The 13,884-nt window shown below is 36.4% G+C and overlaps 1 protein-coding gene across 9 annotated transcripts in view; it reads left to right on the forward strand.

The window, feature by feature from the left end:
- The window catches only part of NUBPL (nucleotide binding protein like), a 120,388-nt gene that overhangs the window by 19,371 nt on the left and 87,133 nt on the right, over positions 1–13,884 (forward strand). For 7 of the 9 annotated variants that reach the window (XR_002440898.1, XR_002440900.1, XR_002440896.1 and 4 more), the window contains 2 exons: positions 261–295; positions 11,136–11,226. The exons of 1 other annotated variant lie outside the window; for it this stretch is intronic. Coding sequence is in view for 1 of the 8 variants with exons in the window: in XM_021403807.1 (XP_021259482.1) it covers positions 261–295; positions 11,136–11,226 (126 nt within the window). In the remaining 7 variants the exon portion in view is untranslated. The remainder of the gene's footprint in view (positions 1–260; positions 296–11,135; positions 11,227–13,884) is intronic. One more of the 9 variants, XR_002440902.1, reaches the window with a different exon arrangement.

A 13,884-nucleotide genomic window follows, 5' to 3' on the forward strand; every position in this document is an offset into this window, starting at 1 on the left:
CTGTAGAAATTTAGAGCTTGCAGTATTTTGCAGATTAATGTGAATTTGCTAGCTACCATGGATTCAAAAGTAGGTGCTGCTGGCTCTTAAACAACTAATACTGTAGAGATCTTAGAAGCTAAGATCCGAGATGATGAGTGCACTTATTAAGCAAGTGTGGTATATTTATATTGTGTTTTCGCTTGTTAAAAATCATAGCATTCTTAATATTTAGAAAGTGAGTTCTCTGACAGTGTATCTTTTTCTTCTCTTTTTTGCAGTAAATATAGCCCTCGCCCTAGCAGCAAATGATTCGGTAGGTGAACATCTAATTATCGGCCTTAATGTTAAACAAACGTGTGAGTCATAAATAAAACGGTTACTGCTGGAGGTGGTCACGTATATTAAGTCTTGCAGTTTATTTATTTATTTATTTATTTTATGGACATTTAAGCAAGCTTATGTAAATTTGTTTGTATCAGCACTGTGGGTGACTCAGCTCTCACGCTTCGTCTGTGTTTGGTTGTACCCTTTCTGTTGTGTGTCTCTGATTGCAACTGCAATTCTGCAAGGATGCGTAGACATACGGAAGGATGTTTGTGTACGTTGGAAGTGCATAATAATTTCTATCACTTCAGAGTGCTGACTTGGAAAAAATATGAGTAACTGCTGGGTGGTGTCTAAAGCATTATTTATAGCTGTGAAGATTCCTTTTTCCTGGAGAAATTAATGTATTAAAACGCTTAAAGGGCTGAAGGGAAAAAAAGAAACTATATATCTTCTCTGAAGCTTAGAAATACATTTTTGAGTGGAAAAAATGTAACAGCCCGATTTCGTATTGCAAAACTCAAACTGTTAACTGTTAGACAGTGGAAACCACTTATTTGTTAAACGTAAGATTATTGTGTTCACCTGCTACTATAAAATGGGAATAGTTCCACTGTATATGTGTATTGCCACATACCATGTACATAAGCTCAGAGGCAAGTTTGTATAGAAGGGTGTGTAACACGAGTATAGAATTCGTAAAGCATTGATTCCAAAATAGCTAATAAGTTCAAAGTAAGCGTACCCTTTAGAATAGTATTCCACAGAGGTTTTCAATGAAGCTGGAACTTCAGATTTACTGATAATCTTTATGCAAAGGCCAAGAAATTTAGGTGAGGAAACATCTCTTTCAGATGATGCACTACTATTCAAATTAAAATTATCTGGGAACACATATTTAGCATGGTCTTGGAATTCCATCACAGTCAACTTTAATTGGTTATTTGGTTGAATTCTCAAAAGAGTCTTGGAAAGTATTTCATAGTTAATGTCAGGTGTCATTGAAAACAGCGCTTACAAAGCAGTATAAAACAAGGTATTCTCACGTATTTTGGCCTAGTAGATGTAGTATCTTTTTCTTCTTGTCTTGTAAAGGATGAGTAAAATAAAATAGGTATGAGTGAAGTTTGCGTGCTCTCTGCACACTTCTAGAAATTTGTAAAAGTTTTTTTTCTAATTTCTGTAACATCAATCATACTTGATAAGAAGTGAGTGCTAAAGCTGTATATGAGATGCATGCTGTTTGTAATGGTATCTGATCTTGATATTCCACAGTTTTTAATTCTGTGTTTTAAATAGGCTGCTGGAGTAATTTGATTCTGGAGGAAAGTCTGCTGTCTTGAAAAGCAAAACTGCTTGAATGGTTCTTTCTAATTAACTTTAAAACATGACATTTGCTGTAATACTTTTCTAAAATAAATGTAATCCTGCAAGTAGTTCTGTGCTGTAGCATGGTCCTTGAGTAGCTCCATGGAAACCACATCAACTAATAGCACAGAAACTTTCTGTACCAGCTTAAGTGTTTTTAGTATTGTGTCTGATACTGCTCATGCATGCAGCTTTGTGCATTGTGTGAATTTAGATAGAACATCTGTTAATAATTCTGGCATGCGTAAGTTGTGGGATTGTACCCTTTTGTTAGGGCTTAAACATCTGGCTTTAAATGTAGTGATGTGATGCGCCACTTCAGTAGCCGGCTGAAATGCTTGTAAAACACATAAAAAGACTGTCGTCAAATGATTGAAGAGGATGTTACTGGAGTTATTTGGCAAATTAGGTACTGAGAAATACTTCTAAATGAAATTGAGATAAGAAAGTTTGGTAAATGTAGAATGGCACTAGTCATTTCTGATGTGGTGTGGTAATATAAAATGGAAGGCCAGAGGCTGGTGGAAGTTGATGAAAGAGCAGGTGAGATTGCTGTGACTTGCATGAACTGACAGTCACAACCTAACAAGCTGCCAACGTGGTGAAATTGTGAATTGTGGTTACAAAATGAGAAGCTAAGTTGAACTGAATAAACTCAACTCTGTTTTGTTTATGCATTGGTATCCTTACAATAAAATGATGGTATACATCATATTTATGTTTAACCTTTGGACTTGAATATGCTAGTGTTTTCATTTGTGATTCTGTTAGTAAATCAGAGCATCAGCAACCTCCTACAACTTCATTACAGTGCTTATGTTTTTTATAACCAAAATACAATTTTGTAGAAACTGGTGCTTGATCTCGAAGTACTGTTTAAAGCAGAAAAGAAAGGACTTGTAAAGAAAGGTCACCATGACCACCAAGGTTTGTGCTTTGCTTCTTTAGATACAGTCTGTTTCTGTTACAAATTCCATGTTTATGACTAAGTTTTTCAAAGTAAGTAGTGCATTGGAGCTAAATGACAATAAAACCTGTTGTCTCTTGATCTTTCAAGTATTCTTTTTCTAAGATTATACAGGTCACAAGAGTATTGAGAACAACTGTTTTCTGGTGAGAGAGATTTGTGGAAGATGCTTTCAGAGGAGACTGGATTAGAGTAGGTTCTTGCCACATTCAATAACGGCTTTGACACTGTATTGTTGTTTGATAGTGTCATAAGCTGGAAGCAGATTAACAATCAAAGCATAAAGGAATTTCTTGTTCTCTTGATAAAAGAAAGCTTCCTTCCATCTTCTCTTAAAAGTCTGCTTTCTGCAGTCGGAGAAAAAGGAACCACTGTTTCTATAAATAAGCTGATTTTTTTTTTTTTTCACTGGGAAGCTTACTCAGCTGTTATAACGATAGGCTGCAGTATTAAAGAATCAGCAGAGACTTGGACATCATCACTGGTCAGTATTGTTGGCAAAACTGGGAGTAGCATTCATGAGTTCAAGTCTTCAGCGCTGGGGCTGTTTTTACCCTCATGGTTTCAGAATAACTTAGGATTTCGTTTAGATATTTAGATACCATGCCCAAGACTGGTTGTATTGTTGTGGTTTTTTGTTTGTTTGTTTTTCCTGAGTTTTTGGTGCAAGGCCAGAGAGGCAAGCAGGATCTCTTTCTGACTTATTAGACTTTGGTACCCCAGGTTACCTGCTGTAGGTGGATTAGTTAAGAATTGTGTAAACTCCTTTGCCTGTTCCAAGATCTGTAAATCCATGCAGTTTTCTCTTTGTGTTACAAAATAACTTAAAAATAGAACACAAGGTTAAAACTTTAATTGCTTGCTTAGTTTGACAGCTGATTTTTTTGGGTTCTTTTGATGTGCTAGCAGTCAGTTGGACTCCCCTAGGAGCACTTGAGAAGAATTTCTGGATTTTGTGCCAGGATGATTCATATTCAGACTAGAATGACTATTTATGAAAGCTGCCTGGCCGGGGCCGATTTATTATAGTAGAAACAAGTTGAATTAATAGGTGCCAGCAATAATGGGATAGAGATTGCTTGTTTATGAACAGAGTATTTTAGTGAGCAAACACCAGCTGTGCATGACTCAGGATGGCATGCATCCAGTTGGAGGCCATGCGCCTGTGCTGTCACTGCAGGCAGGCTCCCAGTCAGATTGCTTCTGACTCCCTTGTTCTTTCCAAGTAGACTTCGTTTCCTCACTATAAGATGAGATGGTTTTGGTGCTGTGAAGGACAGAGCGGCAAGCAGTAAAGCCATATGGAACGAATTAGCATGTAAGCATTAAGCAAGTGGCTTCTGCCTGAAGCAGTCCAGGCACGTGAGGAGAGGCGAGCAGCAGTTGATGTGCTGTGGCCTCACGCCGTGTCAGGGGACCTGGGGCGAGCAGAGCAGGCCGAAATTTGGGATATATAGGCTGTGATCTGTAGGGAGAGTCCTGTGTTTTCCCGAGTAAACTCTCAGGTTGCTGAGCAACCCGTGGAGATAGCAGCCAGCCGGCAGAGGGAGCGCCAGCGGGCGCCGAGCCGTCCGGCCGCAGGGCCTGGGCCGGGCCTGGGGCGTGGGGGAACGCCTGAGCTGCGGCGCCAGCGCACCGCCACAGCGCAGGGTTACGCGTAGCTGCGGCGTGCGGATATCCGCCTGGTGCGCGCGGGTGGGAGCATGGGCGTCACACAGGCGTACCGTAATTGGAACAGAAATTATGTGGCTATGAGCAGAGTCGGTGTGAATTACTGTTGTGATAATTAAGTTATTTCAAAACATTTATTTTATCAAGCAACATACATTAATTTTTAAATCACTCAAAATCCACTCACCCTATTTTCTTTAAGTTCCAGCTTTTTTCGTCAGATATTTGGCTTCTGTAATTAAACTTTTTGTACACACTTCAATATCTGACTATTGCATCAGTGGGTGACTGTCATGTCTAGTCCTTTATTATCCCAGTAAGGAAAAAAAATGCATGATGGGGGGGAGCAAACATAGAATGTAGATAATAATGGGCCCCTTCACTGAGGAATTACGGTTTGAAGGGAAGCTTTTGACATGTTTTGTTCTCCTATGCAACCTTCCCAATTATTAGGGTTTGATTTCTCGGCATCTCTCTAGCCACCTTTGTTGCTTAGAGAAGCAGAAGGCTTTATTTGCTACAGAAGAGGTGTTCATGGTAGTTTCTTAATGCTAAATAGTGTCAGTAAAGCTGGAGATGCCAGTGAGAATTGATTGGGGTATAACCAACTTGTAATGACAGCCCAGCTTTTCAATCAGCTGAGAAAAGGAAAGAACAAAGCTTTAAAAATCTGTTTTCAAGTAAAAAATGAATAAAAGTCATATTCTTAATCATGCACTTTTTATAATGTTTAATCAAACTACTGTACTTAATTTGTGGGGTAAAAAAAGGGTTTTTAAAACATTATGTGTGGAGTCAGCTACGTGCATTAAAAGTCTACTGAAGAAGTCAGAAACTGACGTGAAAGTGGCACGTATTTACAATACTAATTCGGCACACTGCCCATGAGGTGAGGCACGTGGAAGTATTGGGGATTTTGATGGTTTATTTGTAAAATGGTGCTTTTTGAGTTATTTTTTTCCCTTAATTAGATACATAATGTGTAAGAAAGCCCAAGAAGGCAGAATTACTGGTGTCTGATGACTGAGAAATCGGAGCAAGAGCTACTGCAAACTAATGTAGAAAAAAATGCTGGAGAAGTTCTGTAGCTGACAGGAAGTTAGAGATCTTCATATGAAGGAAAAGGGGCATTTAAACAAGCAGAAGAATGAATGTTTAAAACAAGCCTGCATTTCTGGGACAGATAGCGTCAAAATTGCTGTTGGCCTTTATTGGCTTTAATCCAATTTACAGCTAGGAAGGTAAGTAGTGTTTAGCTGAAAGAGTTGGAGAATTAGGGATTAAAAGATGGCTATTCAGTGTGTCAGTATGTCAAACAATGAATCCAGAGCCTATCCTGATTTTTAAGTTCTCTTTTGTCCTGTATACTGCTGCTTGCAGTTTAGGATTAGCTCTAATTCTATAACCACATTAGAAGGGTAAATTGAGAGTCACTGGCTGTGGATTAAGTACACCAGCTTTAAAAATAACTGGCACCATCCCTTAGCAAAGCTGGAGTTGTCTCTGGAAGGGACTGCAGCTGCTGAATACTGGGAGTGCTTCTGGTATACAGAATCATTTCTATACAGAACAATGACAGATCATTAACCTGTGTCTACATCCCTTCCTGGCTGAACACCAGGGATTTCTGCTGGTCTGCAGAGTTTACTTCAAAGTAAAGTATCATCCATTAAAATCCAGTGGGAATGCATGTGCTTTACCAAGTATGGACAGAATCTCAGAACAGATGAGCAAAAGTGAAATTAATGCTGTTTAAGAGTCTCTGGGTGTTTAGCAGTAATGTAGGCTATGTTGATTAACAGCTATTTATAGCAGCTCTTTGTGAACTGATTTTTCTCTTTTTTTTCCTTTCTATTGGCATGAAGTCTTTTATCAGACTTGTTCCTCAATAAAGCAGTTGGCAACTTGGAAGAAATCAATGCAAATCACCACATTCTGTATTGAATGCAAAATTTTGTGTGGAGTGCTCATCTGTGATACATGAATAAAGTTGGTCGCATTTTGTTTTAAAAAAAAAATTTCATGGTTCCTAGTATCTGAAAGATTTTAAAAAAAAAATCTACATGAAGTATGAGTGAACATCACTTAATTGTCTGCTAGAATAGTTGACAGGAGGAGAGACACAAATCAATTTGTCATTAGCATGTACCTCTGTCGTCTGTACAAGGACTCTGTGTAGTAGAAGTTGCCTGCCTGAGAGAACAAACATAGTATCGACTGAATAATTGTAATGCAGAGAAAAAGGTAAAGGAAAGGATTTTTTAATAAGATTGTGTATGCCTATAAATTGTATGCTGCACGATGTGAAGCTGTACTATTTTTATCTTTCAGTGATATATGCAGGAATATCTTTTTTTTTCATCTGTTGTGTATCATTTGATTTTCTTGTAACTACAGAATCTGTACTTGCTGACTGAAAAACTTGTTTACATTTCTTGTTGTAGAGAAAATAAGTTTTCAAATTGGAATGCAAACTTCGTTGTATTGGTACTGGGGTAAGAAATGCAGCGATTTCATAGATGAACCTCGTGCTGAGTATTTGTCAGAAGTCTTTAGTGAGGTCTGAGTGGGCAAATGAAGATGAGTTGCTTGTCCTTCACTCTGTAGTTTATTTTTTGCTGTTTTGAGATCACCAGTTCATTGGTTGTGAACATGAAAGGTGGCACCCATATTGCAGAAAGAACAAATCTGAGTGATAGTTATCCTGTGTTAAAGATCATTTAAAAAGGGAAAGGGAAAAATTTGGAAAGCACTGATTAGCTGTATGTGATAATCAGTTACTGTTTAAATATACTTTTTGCTGAATACACCAGGAGATTACTTCTGTGTTTTCGCTTCTCAAGGATATTGCTTTAATTTTGTGCTCTCACTGGCTGGTGTAATATTGGTAATTATGTTACTCTCTACTAAAGCCTTGTACAATTCTGCATTAGCTCGATATACTGTTTCTACTTAGTGTTGGATTTGTCTAGTAACTTAGAAGTACATGACTAAATCAGGTGGGTGGCTACATTTGCAGTTACATCTTCAGAGTTTAAATTGTTCAGTACTTGCAGGTACATAACGAAAAGTGTAAGCGTCTAGAAGGTATTTTCTAAGGGGTGGTAAACTCAGATTGAGTCAGCCCTTCATCCGCAGCGGGGCAAGTGAAAGGAGATTGGCAAAGGCTTGAGAACAGCTGTTTTGAACCTGGTTATTACTATGCCAGCTGGAGAGAGTTAATGTTAGTTGTGAATAAAGCAGGATAGAAGTATTTTTATAAGCACAAAATAAAACCGTAAGAAGAAAATCTGGGAGACTTGTTACCTGAATCCTTTTTCTGCGTGATGCAGTGGGCAGCTGTAGCAGTGTTACAGCTTGCTCTCTGAAAAAAGTAATACAGAGAAGCAGGGGGACTCTGGCCTCCTTGGGCGTGCTCCTGAGGTCTTTGTCTCTTTGTGCTTAATCTTTGTATTACTTGCTGAAGCAACCAAATGAGATGTATGTGCATGTGAAGGTAATGTCAGAGGAGTCCTAGAGCTTGCCTGCTTTTTTTTTTTCTTTTAATTTGCCTTCATGGCCTTGCTTCTGATCAACTGCCTATTATCTGTCTCTTCTGCACCAATTTTCTTTTTTATCTCAACTGATGTTAAGTTTATCTTTTAGGATTTGTGTTAATACAACAACACTCGAAAGGTGTGTTGATTTATGAGGTGCTGATTACATGGGTTAATCCATAATATTTAGTAAAATTGAAGTTTAAAAAATCTTGAGTGCTGTAAGACATGCATTTGGAATAAACTTAAATGAGCATGAGAAGTATCTGGTATTGGTACTTTGATTCAGACAGCTTCATGTGGTAACATTCAGATGTGTACCAAAGTCTCTTGGAGATTTAAAGTATTGTGTAGATGCTGAAAGAGATCCTCAGGACCTGTCTTAGAAGATCCTGGTTAGCTGCCATAATGCTTTTTTGATATAATTAAAACTTTAAGAGCATTATTAGTATTGTAGAGATACTCACATGCTGCAAATGGAGTGGTGTTTGAGAGAAACAAACTCAAACCCTTAGCTCATAGTACCAGGTTTTTTTTTCTGTAAAAGCTGCTGCTTTAAGACAACGTGAGCTCTTTTTATGTAATACGTTGAATTGCTTAGTTAAGAAAAACCTACCCTAGGCCATCTTTAGTGGTGATCTTCTAGTGATTTAAAAAAGTTTCCAGAAGATCTTTCTTTTGTCAGCCTTTGAAGAGCACCATGCTTAGAGGAACGCTCATGCTTTCACTAACGTGAGCTGTAGAAACTGGAGAATCTGTGGATTTTTCTTGTTTCAATATGACAGTTGTATTGAACTATATCCAAGAACAAAAGCAGTACATCTCAGAGACAAACATCTTGCTTGGTTTGAGGAAACGCACTGATAATTTTAAAATAAACCTGACAGTTCTCAAAAAATTGTTAGGTTGCAACAGGATCAGCTTTGTAATTTGGAATAGTGGCTGCATTTGCAAAGTCCTCCTGATTGAGACAACTGAGGAATATTTTTTCTCCTGTGTGTGTATTTATTACATAATTTCAGGAAATTTGGTCCACTCATAGACAGATTTGATGTTAGTGCTCCTTTAGACTCCCAAGAATAAGCAGTGTGTGGTGACGAAGATCTGATTATGCTCAGGAGGTCATGAAGTCAATCTAATTAATTTAGATTATCCTATGTGTACAGTCCCTTTAGGCTGAAGACAAAATGGTAGTGCGTAGTAAGGAGGTTGTAGCCAATCAGTGCTTATTCATGATCCTTATCAGTGTTGGAGGGGAGCCCTCAAAAAGTTGAGAAAACGAATGTCAATCAGGTTTAAAATAGTATGTAGATTTTTCTGCAAATATTTACTTTAATTTGAGAAGTAATTAGGTGGCGCAGCCCTTAGATGATGTTTTGATGGGTTCAATTAGCTGCTGACACAGATAAAGGGACTGAGTCATGAATCTTTGTAATCTATTAAAATATGCATATTTTTTTTTACAAGAACAAAGAAGCTCTGATATTCTTTTTGATGTCTTTGAAAGCTAACCTAAAATGGGTCCTTTCAATCTTTTTTTAAATTGCAGCTTTCATACATAGGCAAGAAGCAGAATAATTTGTCAGAGTAATTTTTGAGCCTTTTTGTAGTAGCTTTCATAGGTTGTTATAAAGAAGGAAGTATAAAAAAATCTAAATGAAATAATCCATTTAATTACGTATGCTTTGCTCTGTTTAATAAAGAAGTATATTGAATAACTAACCCCAAATTAGATTGGTTACTGTAGTAAAAACTTCAGCTGTAAAAATACATAGCAGATCACATAAAGTATACTTCAGTTGTAAAACTTAAGACGCATTTGGCTTGTATTCGTTAAGTCTGACACATTAAATTGCTCAGCTGCTAAGGGTGCTTTCAGGGTTCACTAAATTTAAACAAAATAGTTGAAAACAAGGAAAAAAGTAACCTCTCCTGAAAACATCGCTGAAAAAGCAAACTATGATTCATTTTGTAGTAAATAGGGTCAGACTTAGGTGTCTGACTAGCATAAGGTGTCTAGGCTGGTATAAGATAGTTAATTTCAGTGTATTTAGAAGTAGTGACTTGAACCTAGTTTTCTAACCCAAGCATGTTTCTGCATTAAAAAACAAACTGAAAAAACTGTGATACAAAGGAATATAGTTCATGTTGAGAAATCCTGCTCAAAGGTAGTGATTCTGTGGGCCTGCATTAAAAGCCTCCCTACAGTCATCTTCTAACCACAAACGTAACAGTTATTACCAAGCCTTTATATTTTGTCTACATCTTTCCCATCAAAATCATGATTAAAAAAAAAGACTTAATGTGATACTGAATTATGAAAGCTTTTTTCAGAAAAATGCAACACACGCTTTGAAACGTTAACAGTGAAAGTGTGATTCAGCATAGTTGGAAAAGCTCCCATTGCCTTATTAACCTTTCAAACAAGCCCTTAAACATAGTTGTCTGCAATTCTGCAAAATGTTGAATACTTTTTATATGTGAGAAACTTGATGTTCAGCATTTAAAAGAGCTTGTTCTTTATTACTTAGTTGGCAGAACCTGTTAATTAGTAGTTTGTCTTGCCATCTGTAGGAAAAATATTTTCATTCCCACAAAATATGTGTGTACTTAAAAAAAAAAAAAAAGCATATAGGAATGAATCTTGTATGTCTAGACTACATAGCTGAAATAACTTTTATTTAAAGTTTTTTGCATAAAGTACCATGTGTAGTTAAATAAACCCATATTTTTAGTATTCCTTTGCATTTGATTAAAATGCTATACCTGCTTAGTTGGCTTTGTAGACTTGCATTTTGATGTTTTCAAGATACCTGCCAAAATTTATTCTGGCCACTTAAAATGTATTTTTATCTTCTTTTAATGTTTTCACATTCTTTGTACAGTCATTGGTGTAATTCTAATCTCAATATATATTTACGAGCATTGCTAATTTTTTACAATGAAATGTGATACCTTTAAAAAGCTCTTATTTCTGTGTATGTGAAATAGAGGGGATGTTGCTTATAGAGTTTGTTAATATAAGGTCTGTGGTCTGTGCTGTAAATAACAAAATGTGTAAGTGAGGATTATACATTTTGAGAACCTAGATTTTGTGACCTCTGGCTAAAAAGCATAAGGACAATGTTATCTTTCATGCTTCAGTTGCAGTTTAGACAGAAAAGAAACAGTAATAACTTACATCTGAAGAAGAGATTGTATTGTTATTTCTATTGGCACTTTTAAATTTTTGCTTGTAAAGAAAGAAAGACATTTTGATAAATACTTCTACTTTAATTCTTACACAGGCAAAAGAAGTTGGTTTGCTTGATGCAGACATATATGGGCCTTCAATTCCAAAGATGATGAACTTAAAAGGAAACCCAGAGTTAACACCAAGTAAGCGTGACTTTTCTTGTTGCTTTCTTTGTACAGGCATGAGCAGAGAACATTCATTTATGCTTCCCTGGTGTGGTACAGAAGAGATGCAAACAGAAAATGAAAATTGAGTGTATTAATTTTTTATTTTTATTGGTGAGGCAACTTTCAAAGCTGGGTTGTGCAGCTAGGAACATATTCATGATCTTTTTTTATGTGGTTCCATTGGCTTTGGGATTTTTGTGGATATGTTACTGAATGGACTGGAAGAAGTAACCAGGGAAGAAGGGTTATTATCAGCAGGTTTGAAATTGCTGTGCAGGATCCCACTATAGAACATCTTCAAATTAGACAACAAAAACAACATAAAACAAAATGAAAGCTACCACCTGAGGGAAAAAAATGACTAATCTAGGAAATAAGATAAATGTCATTACAGTACTTTGCCAGCCTCTGAGATGGTGGGATTTTAGTGCTTTGTTTTGCTCCTTCTATGGCAAAGTGCATGTAATTAAAAAAAATATAAATATATTTAACCACAGTCTCACGCTATTAACAGTTGGCCTACACCTAAACGAGCTAGGATTATAGTCAAGAAAGGCCAAACAGGCAACACTTGTTGACAGAGGGGGACTGAGTACATGTGTCAGATCAAATGGTACAAAAAAGGGTTTCACCAAAATAAGAAACTATTATTTTATATATATATAATTAATGTTCGTGGGAAGTCATAGCTAAGTAGAAGACAAGGTAAATACTCCTTCCTCTTTCATTCGTGCCATGATCTTTTTGTATTTACTCTTCTATTTGTATTTACCCTGCTGTTGTGTTAAAACATCCATTTGTAACTAATCTGTATACATTTGTGGGTGTTGCAGGGGCTGTCCTATGTGTTCTCAGCTGATAGAAAATGTGCAGAATGAAACAGCACTAGTATCTTTAAAAGGTCGTTATTGAGTGTGTGGAGTTAGCCTCTGAAAATATAAGATGCAGCGAATTTAGTATTACTGTTTGTCTTCTTATGATTCTACCCTGTACTCTCTAGAAAGAGGTAATAATGTATTTCTGTATACAGATATGCTGCAGGTGAACAAGAAGATACATGCTTGTACAGGCAGTTGTCAAATTGAGTGCTTTTTACATTAAAGTACATGGCTTGCAAATACAGACGTTATTTAGTTTCTGACAGAGAAAGAGAGTTGCTTTTATTTGTTGGGCTTCTGTGTTAGTTTTTGAAGGTAAAGGCTAATTCTGTTGTGTAATAAATAAATAGCTGAAACTTCTCATGTATTATGCATTTTGATTCCTGATACAAACTGAAGTATTCTTACATTCTCCTGTAATTTGTGCCCAGGGCAAAAATACATGTAATCATGTATTTTATTAATCCACTCCAAATTGAAATCTCTATAATGAGCTGCAAATAAGGAGGAAGTTGCCCAATCTATTTCTTATGGTCATACCAGTTAATTTGCTAGGAACGCAAGGATTTCAATTAAGGATTCGTTCCGATACTACGACAGCTCAGTGTTGTGATATATAAATACTAGTGACTATAGATGATTTGAGGACTCAAAATTAATGATAGGTTTTTATTTTAGCATGCTTTGTGTGTTGTGAAAAACAAGGTATTCTGCGTAGTAGAAATTGGAGTATTTCCCTGAAATTGCTGCTGCTGTTTTCTTATAAATATGTTTTGATTGCAAAGATATATTCTTTCTGCCTTTGTATGGAACGTACAAGTAAATATTATTAGGATTTAAAACAGACCTTCGAGTAACAAAATGAATTTGTGTCTTTCAAAAGCAGGACATATAACACAAGTCTACTGAGAAAATGGTGTAACAATTCAGTATGAATGATGATAGGGTAGAATTTGTATTTCAGGAGTTCTGTTCAATTTTCTGTGGAGTTTAGCGCTTGAGTTGGTGAAGCTGTAGAGTAGCAACAATGAAAGTGCTGACACGAAGATGATTTGGGTGTGAAAATAGGAAATTCCTAGGACACAGGAAATTTTCATAGGGAATTTCAAGGATTTCATTATTTTAGTGACAATAAATACAGTTGCAAAAAAAGGATCAATTGTAGGAGTGTGTGTTCATATATGTATACATACAAATAGGTATAGATATCAAATGGGTAATATTTATCTATAATGAAGTTTAGCCTTATCTTCCAGTTTCTTACTACATTTTCAAGAATAAAGCAAAATCTGAGCAAGTATTGATTTGTACAGTAATTGAGCAAAACCAGGCAGTTCTATGTTACAGGCGTTCATTAATTATGTATACTTAACGATCAGTAAGTCAATCAAAAACATTTTTTAATAGCGTAGCAGTGAGAAATTAAGTTCTACTGTTGTCTTCAACGTGAGGCCTGGATGTGAAAATGATGAGTAGCAGCATCCTTTGTTACTGAATATGTACAGCAATCCTACAAAGTCCTGATCACTGTTGCACTTGGATTTTTCAGCTTTTTCTCACAAATAGCAGTGAAAAAGAGATTGGGAATGCTTGGTGATGTACAGAAGAAATCTATGCAATAATTATTGCACTTGAATTGAGAATGTTATGGTAGCAGAATAATTAAAGTTTTCAAAATGAATTAGTTCTTAGTAAGGAGGGAGTCTGCATAAATGGAAGATACTCAACTGAATCTAGCAAACTTTAGTATGTTGGA

Source organism: Numida meleagris, chromosome 6 (genome assembly GCF_002078875.1).
Source record: "Numida meleagris isolate 19003 breed g44 Domestic line chromosome 6, NumMel1.0, whole genome shotgun sequence".
In the NCBI taxonomy this organism is placed as follows: domain Eukaryota; kingdom Metazoa; phylum Chordata; class Aves; order Galliformes; family Numididae; genus Numida; species Numida meleagris.